The following is a 12,712-nucleotide window of genomic DNA, read 5'->3' as shown; positions in this document are numbered from 1 at the left end:
TTTTACCAAGTTGTAAAAAAATGTGTCAAGAATAGAACAAAGTGTTCTACAAGACGTGTTTATAATGGCTTAACACTCTGCCTTTTTATTTTCTGTCCAATTTGCTTTCTTTTCCATGCTGTTACATTCTTTTACTCAGGCTGCACATAGGTTTTCATTGACCTGTTTGCAGACATACACAGCTCCATTTTCTGAGTACTTGGAGTAAATTTGGATCCCAGCAATCAATTGGAGGTACCTTGCATTTGTTGATATGAATTTTCATCTCCTGATGTCCATTTACATCCCTCTGCTGGACCTTCTTATTTTACAAATTGCAATAGTTTTGTGCCAGCTTATATTTTACTGATTCAGTGGTTCCTCCCTTCCTAAATCAAAAAGACAATAACCACATTCCTGGAACAGAAACCTGGGGTGTTCCTCAGCTGGTATTTTGAAGTGACAAATTTTCTGTTTCTACATAAATAAAAAATGGCTCTGGCCTGCCAAAGATGGACTCTTACCTGCTGTGGTTCCATCCAGCAAGCCAAGGCAGAATAAAATAATTGAAATCAATGGAGTTAATTCCATATCATGCTGTTGGAACAGAAAAGAGATGAGTCCTAAATTTACCCCTAAATCTTTCAAATAAAGTCATCTGCTCACAAGTTTGGTCAGAAGAGATTTGGAGCCATCATCCTGGCAATAAATGGGAAATGAATGGTTCTGCAAGACATAAAGCTTTTTGTACATAAAAATGAAGCAACCTTGAAAAATCTATTGACTTTCCAGTAGGTTAATATTTTCTCATAGGTGACTGTAGTCTATAAAAGTCAAGCCTGGAAACAGATGAGCACAAGTTCTTCTAAGTTGCTACATGTTGCTGAAACTTGCCTGAATTCTGACTGAATCCATGGCACAGGAAAGCCTGGGATCTGACCTTTGGGGTTGAGGTTGAATGGCAACACAAAACCTACCAGCTTGGTTTACAGAGATGCTCATCCCAAATTTTAGAGTCCTGATGTGCTTATTGATAAGACAGTCAAGACTTTTTATCTTTTTAAGTGTCAAGATGTATAAAATGCCAAGTTCTTTTCAAAACTGAAGTGTTTACTGCCTCAGAAAGTTGCCATCCATGGTAACTCCAGCTTATGGCTGAAACCAGAAGCTCTGAAATTCTCCAAGAAGTCCCCAGCTTCATGAATTGTGTTGAAACCGTGTGAGGAGGAGCTTGGCTGTGCTTGCCCTGCTTTGGGGGGGTTTCTGGCCTAATTATCCTGTGTATTTCACATTTTAGAGTTATCTTCTCAAAGCCATTTATTTAGCGCTTTATTTGAAATCCTGAACTAGGGAGGAGTTTGGCACAGGATTCAGAGAACAATGAATAAGAATTGGTTTCTTTCAAGAATCCAAATTTCTGAGAAGCTCATGTGCTTGTTCTTTGATTGGAAGCACTGTAAGTTTTAGTTGGGGTGAAATTATTTTTAGATCTTATTATTATAAAAGCATCTTTACCTAGTCTGGAAAGCAATAGCTAATAGCTATTCTGAAACTAATAAATGTATTATATTTATTATAAGATAGCTAATTCTGAACTAATTTTGAGTCAGTTTTAAGAATGATAAGCAGAGTCACCACAGTAAGTGCTCAGATTTTGCTCTTTTCTTAACAGGAAGAAATTTCTATAGGTAAAATTTCAGAGAATTTTCTTCCTTAACATCAATTCTTGCCCTGCTTGATCTCTAAACACTGATTTATTTTTTTTTTTAATAAATATCTTTGAGTCTTTATTAATGATAGCTTCCTGTTTGATACTCTCTTTTGTTTGGGTTTCCATTATTTAATTACAGGTCTTGATAGGAAACTAATCATGCCTGCATCCATATGAAGCTGGCACACTGACAGGATAAAATCATTAAACAGTCATTACTATAAACTGACGTTGGCCTGTAATTTTTGCAGTTAACGGGGGAGTTGATGCTTGGTGAACAATCCAATTAAAACTGGCAACAAAAGACTTAAAATGTCAGCCAAATTGCTTTTTAATAGTCAACACAGCCGTCACAAAACATAAACATTCAAGTCCCCACAGTAGCATAAAGCTTCATGGTGAAACAATTCTAGAAAATGAATAATAATTACAGTATCCTGAGAATTCTCTTAATAGATGTGCACTCATTAAAATACTTTGTTGGTTAGATTCATATGAAAAAGTATGTTTCCCTTGGTACTTCTTTATGCATTTGTTTTGAAGGTTTTATTTGGTATTTTATAGATGTAATTTCTAGTAATATTCAAAAATGCATGTCTTATTTACAATGAGTTTAAATAACTGTGTAGAGAGAAGCTCGGAGTGAAATTCACCTTAAGAACTGTGCTGGGAGGTGAACTGAGGACACGGTCACAAGGAACTTTCAGAAGCTATTAATGCTGTAAAATGATGTAATCCTGGTTAATTTTGAATTGCATGAGATTGCAAGTTGGGCAAGAGGAGCAGGAGCAGCTTGGCAAAGGTGTCTGACTGAATCAGTCTGTGCAGCAGTCACCCTGTTGGTACTTGATGGATGCTCTGCTCGGATCCTCAGAGGTCTTTAAGAGTACAGGGCTCCTAATAGTAAAATCAGAGTGGAGTTAATAGTCCTGAATAGTTCTGAGAAGCCAGGCTTGGGTTAGTGGAGTGGTAGAAGTATAATTCAGAAACTCTACGGTCTTGCTTGGAAATGCCTAAATCTGCGTCAGAGATGAACTTGAAATCTCTGGGTTTGTGCTGAAGCTGTTCTGTTCATTTTCAGGCATCATGTTAGTTGGTTCTGTGCTGTTGTTTTGTCTTTCCCTACAGGAATTTTTATTTTGTTTTAAAAGTAATCGATGTGCTGTTTACCATCAGTTACACCTGTACCTTTGTACCTCCCAGCAAGCTCACTATTACAGGAGAAGTGTCAGCATTGCAGATAAAACCTTAACAAACATCAATAGCAAACATACTTTTGTAGAAATATTTCTCCTTTTTTGTGGATTAAAATGAGAGGGAGAGGAACTTGTTAACTATGTCTAGGGTTGAAAGGCAGAAGTAGTCAGTCAACTAATTCCATGCAATCCTTTATCTAATTTAATATAATTTAGACACCAGGGAAGATGAGTTGGTGACTCAATTATGCTGAACATGACATGGAACTTTCTTAAATAATACCATGTTCCTCTAAGAGTTAAGAGGGATAAATGGATGCTAACTGTCCTGCAGCTAAGGTTGCCATTCCTCTTCTTAGTTTTTTGGTTTGGGTTGGGTTTTTTTTCGTTTCCCTCATTTAATACAATACTTCATTTAATTAAAAAATTAAAAATATTTTGAAAGAATTTTCCATTTAAAAAATCTGTTTCTTAACTTAAGAACTTTCTTAAATAATACCATGTACCTCTAATAGTTAAACAGATCCTAACTGTCCTGCAGCTAAGGTTACCATTCCTCTTCTTAGTTTTTGGGTTTGGTTTGGTTTTTTTGTTTCCCTCTTTTAGTACAATACTTCCCTGTTTAATTCAAGAATTAAAAATCTTTTGAAATAATTTTCCATTTAAAAAGTCTGGACAGTCTGGACATCTTTAAAAAAAGTGGAAAATATATGTTTGTTGTAAAGATCTCTTCTTTAAGAAATCTGTCACCTAAAGTTTGTGAAGTAGAATGTAAATGTAGTGGAAGGAAACAGTCTGGTTTCCTGTGAGCCTTTTACCCTGACCAGTGGGGAACTATGAGGTTGCTGAGGAAAGTCTGTCCTCCTGTAATTTATAGATTAATTACAAATTGATCCATAGGCCAGACTGTCCAGAGAGAGCAGGATAGGAGGGGCCACTTGTACTTCAAACTGAAACAAACTTAAAGTTTGCAGTGCTGCCAAGATACCTCTGAGTCCAAAAAGGTTGATGTGGTTGGGATCTTGCACCCAATAGTTTCAAGAATGTGCCTGGATGTGCTTAGCAAGGCTTTGGTTTGGGTCCTGAGATAACTGGCAGGTTTAACCATTAACTTAGTGCTTCTCATCTTTTCATGTTTCTGTAGGACCACAGCCTATTTTATATTCACTGAAGTCTAAAGTCTGATCTCTCTTCTGCCTGGGCTTGATGTGGACCAGGGCTCAGAAATGGAAGCATCTTCACCTCAGCCATTGCAGTGCAGTGAACTCAGATGCTGCAGGGTTTTATTTTATTTGGGTCTGTAACAGGGCACAACCTCAGGCAATTTTTTTTTCCCAGAAATGTTGCAAAGTAATGAGAACTCAGATGAGGCAGGTGAGGGGCAGGCAGGGAAGAGTTTCATCCACTGCAGAGAGGTTGGTGACAAAGTGGCTTCCAGTGTCCACATTCAGGCTATTTCCTCTAATCTACTGGACTAAATACACTGTATTTCAATATGATTTATAGTTGCTAATTCCATTACCCATGGGTCCCTTTTAGAAAGCCCTCAGAAGTAATGAATTTAATGACACAAAGGCCAAAACTTGAATATAGATCACTCTGCCAAAGCCCATCAATAACAGGGGATACATTAATTTTTACAGCTATGGTTGCTTGCAACCTATTTTACCAATCATAAATGGCTCTTTAATCAAAATCTCTTCACCTCTGAGGTCATCAAAATTTGCTGCAAAGCTGCTTGGAGCTGCCTGGCTTTTGTAAACCTGGATGAGAGGCTTATGCTGTAAGCTATAATCTCTCCCTCTTTGTTTGGAGTTTTAAGGCAGTGATTGCACTGTCCCCTGGGAGTTGCCACCAAGAGAAGTTACTGAAGACTGAACCCCCCACTTTTAACTAATTGCAGGAATTACCTATTCTCCTGAAAATACCACCTTTAAGCTGGCTGGGACCTCTCAGTCTCCACTTCTATCCCTTGAAGGATGTTAATTGTATCAGCAGCTGCTTGAGCTGCTAAACAAACTGCTGGAAGCCAGAGCTGGTTGTATAGGTTTTTCCCTTCAGTCTCCATCCTAATTGGAGTTTGCTTTTCTTCTCCCTTTACATTTTGTCCTTGACCTCTGTGACTCAACCACCAATGGGCTTGGCTGGTGTTGGAACAGGCAGCAGTGATTTAAGGGGACTCCTGTCTCTGCTGGGGGGGTAATAGGGAGAATCTGATGGACACAGTATCTGCCACAAAGGAGATGAAAGGCAGGGAGTAGGATAGTTTCATTTGGAATTTGTCATGGTAATTGACATAAATATGAGCATTAAGCATAAATGGAATAATGTCTTTCATGTAAATATTATACAAAGAGTGCATTAGTATTTAACAGCTGTGTTAAGTAATGTAGAACAAAGCAATAATTCAGACAAATCAGCAGAATGAAAGCATCTCAGGAGCTCAAGCTCTTCTCTCTGGCAATGTATATTTTATAGGAACACACATCAGTGTGTTGGTATTGTCAGGTGCTTCTCCACACTAACATTTAAAGCTTGCATCTTATCCACAGCATCAACATTATAACCTGAAACTCAGTTCTGCTTACAAACTTACAGCACAGAGTGTGGCATCTTATTGCAGAGTCTTTTATATCCAAAATTATTCTATTTTAGCTATCAGGCTCCCAAGTTAAAACACTGAGTGATGGAGCTAATTCAGGGGGAGCAGTGCTGGTTTAGCTTTAATAGTCTACAGATGGGAGGGCCTCTGAGTGAGGCAAAGTTTGTCAGGAAAGGTGATGGGTTTCATTCTCTGATCCAGCTGGAGAGAAAAAAATAGGCAGCTTGGGCTCCCAAGCCCTTTCTTTGGGTTGGGTATATTACCAGTTCTATAATCAGAAAAAGCAAAACCACTCCCCCCACACACACCTCAAAAGGCTGGATCAGTCTTATTTCAAGAATTTACATAGTACAACTGACAAGTTAAGTATACAGTGCAAAGATGACAGGTGCCAGAATTTTTTTCAGTCTTGAAAGGCAGAATATTCCTAAATGCATCCTATCAGCAAAGCTGGGAAGGGTTGGCCATGTGATAGTTCCCTTGGGAGAAGTCACTGCCTTTCCTTCTCTAATAAGTTCCAACCTCTGCTCCTAAGCCTGAAAAATTCTCCCTGAGTCAAGAAACAGTTTGTTTGCAGAGACACTTCTGAGACGTTTCTGATTTATTTTCCAGAGATGCCCAGTGTATTTTGCACATCTATCATGCCACTAATTGATGTTTTAAGAGAAATAGAGCCCAGCAATATCTCATCCTCTCATTCAACAGTAATGGCAAATTACTGGCAAATAGAAAATCCTGCTAATGAAAATTCCTTATGCTCTCTACTGCTGGAGGTTTTAAGGCATCAATACTTAATATTAGTATCCTATGCAGGTATTAAAGTCCATTTATACTATTTAATTTATGAAGATTTTTTTAATAGACTTTAAGTCATCATGCATTTTTTTGTTAGAAATTAACCAGAAATGTGAATTAAAATAATGTGGAAATCCCATGCTCATATTAATCTACCTAAACAATATGGACTCTAGGAGGAAGAAGTAAGGACTGCAGCATCAGAAGTCTTTACTGTCCCTGTAGCTTATATGCAGAATAGATTTTTTCTTACATAGTTAGGCCACGCAGTGTTCAGTGTAAATGTTACTCATGTTTTAAGAAGAGTTGAATTACCATCATATTTGAGCTTTAAATATGACTAAACTTGGAAATGCTGAAAGGGAAATAAGTTTCTGTTAGCATTAGGAAATAATTAGAATTCTTATTCTACCATATCTCTTTTCATTAAAAAAATGACCCATAAATTATGACTTAAAATCTTGATTTGTGTCTGTGTGTATAATTGTATTTTCAGGGAACTGAATGGGATGATACTGAGAAAATAAAGCAAAGATTTAATGGGATCCATGTGAACATGTTGAACTGAATGCTTAAGAATTATATAGATTATATAAATCATTTCTTTTACATCATCACAGTATTATAATGTAAATCCAGCTGCATGTTATACTCAGTAATGGCACTCAAAGTATGTGGCATAAGATCTCTGTTAAGCACTGTGTGTGTGAGTCTGGTGGCTGTGGTGGAAAGTAGAGGAGTTCCTGGGGGTCTTTAAATCTCTTTACTCAATACTTATTTACTGTAAATCTCTTTTTACTCAGTCTGTGTGATCTTTAGTTTAAAAGCTTTCATTGCATTGTAAACTTTATTTTGCATAAAACAATATGGTTTCTAGAATTCTTTAGAGACGTTTGATATTTTATATTCTGGCATATTTACTTTGTAATAAGAATTAAAAAAAATACAACAGAATAATAACCTGAAGGTAAATTGGTATTAAAGGTACTGGATAGATACTTTTATTTCTGACACAAGGATGGGAAGCAGAGGGTTTTGTTGAGCTGCATCAGAAAGAGCAAGGGTAGAAGAGATTATTGAAACCCAACATAAATTTCCACACTAATAGAGAAATTTCATGCACAATTTTCTTTTCATATTTACTTTTTCTCAAAAGATATGGTAGCAAAAATAAAAGTAATTCAGGGATAGAAAAAAAAAAACAAAATAGGTGCTTAGTAAGGTCATTGGTGCATACATAAAAACTCAATAATTTTAACTCTAGAATGGAAGGAAATGGTCCAAAGACTTGCAGAGCATCAGTAAGTGGATTAACTTACTGCAGAGTCTGCACTGGTAGCACCTCCATCCATTACTTAGTTTGTCTTCTTAGATCCAGAGCATAAATCTTATTTTAAAATTGGGTATTTTTCTCTATGCTTTTCAGGTCTAGTCTCAAACATTCGGATTCTCTGTCTTGCCTGCACTCAGTCTTTTTTAGTTCTTCAGTGCCCATTTGTAAAGCTCTGGGCATAATCCTTCCATTCTCTTAAATAATGTCAGAAACACTTTCCTGCATGATGCAAATTTACCTCCTCCAAAGCTCTATTTGTAGCAATATTCTATTTTCTTCTGCTTGAGAAAAAAATTACAAATAGGTTTATAACCAAGCAGTGGTATGCCCACAGAACGTCTAAATAAACTGAATATTTTTTTGCTATTTTGTTCATTAAATAACAGATTACAAGTTATTTCACACTCAAATGGAATATGTTTAGTTTTAAAAAAATCTAGATCCAAACATACCAATAAATTATGAATTTATGAACTGAAAAAAATGAAAATATCCCAAAAGCACTACAGGGTAGAGGCAAACCTTTTAAGGTTCATTACTTTTTAATATATTCTCTCTGATATACTTCACTTAGTAGTGATACAGGCTATTGTAGTCCTGTCAGTAAATGATAAAACAGTTCAATTACCCCTTCTTTCTCTCTAGATCTAAAAAGTATAATAAAGTATACTTCAAAACTGTTAGAAAAATACTCAGCAAAAGCCTGCCTTATTTTCAAAACTAATTTTAGTCAGGTTTTAACTATTTGATAAAGCTGCTTATTTCATTTTTGTCAGTCCATAAAGCAGTTTGGCTGCATGTTTATGGGTATAAAGGTATCTTAGCCTGACTCTTAAGGAAAATGAGTTTTTGATAATGCTGCTCTTGGCCATTGGTCTGGGTCTCCAATAACTTGTGAGCTGAATGGCAGCACTCGACCAAAATGGCAGAGTGAGAGAAGGCTCGAAGTTAATTAACTTTCCAATTTTTGAAAAGCAAAGACCTAATAAAAAAGCAAGATCTGAACTATTTTATCTCCTGAAGAAAAAAAAACAACCCAATAAACTCATCAGCTGAAGAGGAGCTGTTAAGCTCTGTGCCCCCTAACTGGATGGTACCAAGATCCCAGCTCAACAGCACCAGAGAAGTTGTGTTCAGTATTGATCGTGGCCATCCAGAAGAATGGGTCAGAACCAAAGAAGAAACATTCAGGAGAGAAGCAGAACCCCTCCCTTCAAACTTCAAAGAAAGGCAAACAAGTTGAAATCCTTCAAACTAGCAGAATTATAAGGAAAAGTTTCTTCTAGTCTATAGGTAGCATCCCCCCAAGGTTTCCTCTTCTGGGACGAGTGCATGGTGTTTGGAGGGTGTCTCATGGAACCAGATGAAAATTCTTATTGAAGAATGAAAGAAAAACCCCTAATAATAAAAGCAAATAGAGTTTGTGGAATGGATGGGGAGTGTGTGAGGTAGGGGAAAAAAAAAGCAGATGCAATACACAGCAAAGAAGCAAAATGTTGTGTCAATCTTTTCAGGAAGCATCACAGTTCTAGATGGGTTCTGCTGAAACAAGGAAGCTATTAAAGATAATTAGTTCTCAGGGGAAAGAGTTTAGACCTTTTCTAAGCAGCCTCTTCTGGCTGTAAAAAGGGGTCTAAATGCAAGGGCAGATGAGAAGGACAATAGTGAGGGCCGAGAGCTTCTTCTCTGGCTTGGGCACTCCTCAAATGAAGGTCTGAATTGAAACAAATTGCTGTAAATGTAGAGTTTGACCTGAAATAATGTCTTGCAGTTACATTTTTAGATGAATAAACCTTTATCTTGTCAATGAACACATTGAAAAAAACAATATTCTATTTGCATATCATAGACATTTTTATGTAAAAAAATTTACCAAACTGAATATTGTTGGCAACCATTAAAAATAAAAGCAGGAGTTGTTATGGATAGCATTATGCTGAACAATAGAAATGGGGTAAAAATTTATAACTAAGTTAATTTCTGTATCATTCCAATATATTTTGGAAACCTGTTGGCTTTAGACAGATTATCTTGACTACTACTGCTTTTTAGGTATTTAAATGATTTTGCATTAAGTTATTTTACAAAGCTTTGCTGTTTATTCAGAGGCCTGAAGAACTGTAGGCTGAATATTCAGATATAATGCTGCTTTTTTATCCCAAGCTTTTTTTTTTTGGGGGGGGGGGAATGTGTTTAAAAATAGAGTTAAATAAAGAGACGTAGACTTAGGCAAGCAGAAATAACTTGGCCAAATTAGAAAGACTGTGAAAAGTAATTGGAAAGTCAGGCTGATTCTCAGCATAATGAATTTGCTTTGCTGAAGTGGAGGTCTGATGCAGAAGACTTGTCTTGAAATCTCCAAAATACTTCAGAACCTGATGTGAGGTTTGCTGTGATGCCTGCAGCTGGATGAAGGGGTGACAAGTGGGATAATTAAAAAGGAATCCCCCAGGAAATCTGATGTGTTAATATATTGTGGGAAATTGCACTGGGAGATAGGAGGTACCCGACCAGCCAGAAATACTCTATGGTTCACAAAGCAAAACCAGGCTAATGCATGGAACAAACTAAAGTATTTGCCAGGTAATTGAGTGCTATGGACAGGAAACAGTGCAGATATAAGAGGGCAAGGGGAACCAAAAGATGCCTTACCATATAGATTATACAGGGTTTTTTCCATTTACCTAGGGGAGCAGCCAGCTTGGCTGCTTGGCATTTAGTGCACAGCTTTCCATGTGCCTTGTAGAGTCTAACTGTGTCTGGATAAGATCAGCAATTTTCTAGCAGGTCAGTGGCACAATCATTAAAGTGGCTTGTCATGTAAATTATAGGGTGTATAATAATCCTGCAAATTTTCTGTAGAGTGGATTTAAGATTGATACCACTAAGTAAGGGGATGTAATTGATCGAATACTCAGGGATGCTGGACATCAAATATCATGTCCAAAATTTGGATAGCTTTCAATTCTAAAATAGCAGGATACAGGATTTACTGAGATTAATTATTATATGAAAGTGCCTTAGCAGATTATTTCAGATCTCTGGGCTGTTGACTCCAGTGATTTAATTTACTGAGGTCTCCAGTTTTCTAATATGCTTAGAAATGCTTTTCTGGGATATGTAAACTAACATTACCACATAAACCTTAATGCAGCTGCAAGAATACTGCCTTGATAAAAGATCAATGAAATTAAAAGGATTAAGCCTGGGCCAAATCCGTGACAGCTTTGCTTACTACAGCATAGAAGGGCTTATGTGGAGCACTAAACAACCTTGTTTCTCTGGTTGGGGTAAACTGTGACTGTCAGAGAGAAAAAAGAGCTCTTTTTCCATGGGCTGTTCCAAGAAGGGAAGAGACAGGCTTGCATCTCTCACCTCGGAGACATCATTTCAGGATTTACAGAAAGCACATGTTGGTAAGGGATGGCAGCAACAGTTCCTCACAGGGAATTTTGCAGGTTCATCAGAGCTCTGCTCCAGCTGGGTTTGGGCAAATATAACTGGACAGCTACTGAGGGAAAAGGGAGAGCGAGGGGGAGTATGGAAGTGGAACAAAGGCACTTAAGCCACTGAGGTGCCTTAGCTGGAAGAGTTTCAGGTTAATAGTTCCATGGCTCACTCAATCTGGCAGCAATTTTCATCAACGTGTTCGTTGCAAAGTGTTTGTTATTGTTCCTTGAAAAGGAATTTCTTGCCTCAATATTCCATAGCTACATTTCTTGCTTTACTGAGAGGCTTTGGAGCCTCTTGTGGGAAGAAGAGAACACAAGATTTTATTGTCTCTTTAAAGCACTGTCACACCATCTATCTTTCTTGTCTTTTACAGGAGGATTTGAGCTCACTGACTGAGCCAGCTTAGACCCCTGTAGCAATGTTAGCAGCAGGCAGGACCTGTGCAGAATGTGTCCCTTGCAGGGGCTCAAGAGCAAAAACTGCCCCTTGGGTACCCACCACATGGGGCTTTCACTCCATCTCCTTCCCAGCCTGGTCCAGTGACTGTGAGCTCCTTTAGCTGCCATAAAACCTGGGTAGCTGGACCATTAATGCTTCAGGTCATCTTTAAGAGGGAATGTTACATCATCATAATTTTTTTTTTTGGTTGGTTGGTTTGGTTTGGTTTTTTTGTTGGTTTTTTTTTGAACTACAGTGCTGGAGGATGTGCATATCTAATATTAAATTAATTTCACATGTTGCAACAACATTTTGCAAGCTACTGGTTTAACAACACGAGAAAGCATAATTCTTTAAACTGAAAAGCCGTCATATACTCCTCCTCTCTTAGTCTTTTAAAAATAACCTGTGGCTTTCCTTACCTTTCTTGTTTCAGATATGCCAGGGAGCCCACACAACCAGTTCACCTTCAGGCCTCTCCCACCACCACCTCCACCACCACATGCCTGCACCTGTGCCAGAAAACCACCTCCACCAGCTGATTCTCTGCAGAGAAGATCCATGACCACCCGGAGCCAGCCCAGCCCTGCTGCCCCAACTCCCCCCACCAGCACCCAAGATTCTGTGCATCTCCATAACAGCTGGGTCTTGAACAGCAACATTCCCCTGGAAACCAGGTACAGACCAACCCCTTGCACACAGCAGATCTCAAATGTTCAATATATATATATGTGTGTGTATATATCTATATGGTGATAAGGAATGATAGGTTTGTCTTTCAGGACATACCAATGAATTTAAATTTTGAGACCATGTCATGTAGCCACCTGAGACTTTATTTGCTTCATCTGGATCATGAATGCTCATAAAAGCATATTTTTTGCAAGTTTTTGAAAAACACTGGTTTTCTGGAGGGGTGTAGATTAGATAGGTATTTTAGAGTTGTGTGCAGACAGACTCTTGTGCAATGGGGACATCCCACGTTCTCCCAGGGCTGTTTTGTAATCAGGAAATACAAGTTTTGCTAAGTCAGTGTACTCTGGTACTTCTGGAGTTAATCAGTGTCCAAGCTTTAGCATTCCTGTGGATCAGAAAAGATAGGAAATTATACTAAAATAATATTTTTCTCAGTGTTTATTTCAAGACTTAATTGCATTACAGAATTACAAAATTGTGTCTTCATTACACAAAGAATAGCATTTGAT

General features: G+C 37.7%; 1 protein-coding gene across 1 annotated transcript in view; it reads left to right on the top strand.

The window, feature by feature from the left end:
- Positions 1-12,712, top strand: part of TENM1 (teneurin transmembrane protein 1) — a 228,218-nt gene that overhangs the window by 66,155 nt on the left and 149,351 nt on the right. The window contains exon 3 of the mRNA XM_030448930.1: positions 11,944-12,184. Coding sequence (XP_030304790.1) covers positions 11,944-12,184 — 241 coding nt within the window. The remainder of the gene's footprint in view (positions 1-11,943; positions 12,185-12,712) is intronic.

The sequence above is a fragment of the Calypte anna genome, chromosome 4 (genome assembly GCF_003957555.1).
Source record: "Calypte anna isolate BGI_N300 chromosome 4, bCalAnn1_v1.p, whole genome shotgun sequence".
NCBI lineage: Eukaryota > Metazoa > Chordata > Aves > Apodiformes > Trochilidae > Calypte > Calypte anna.
The sequence above is the reverse complement of the archived record's forward strand: the minus strand, read 5'-3'. Positions and strand labels throughout refer to the sequence as shown.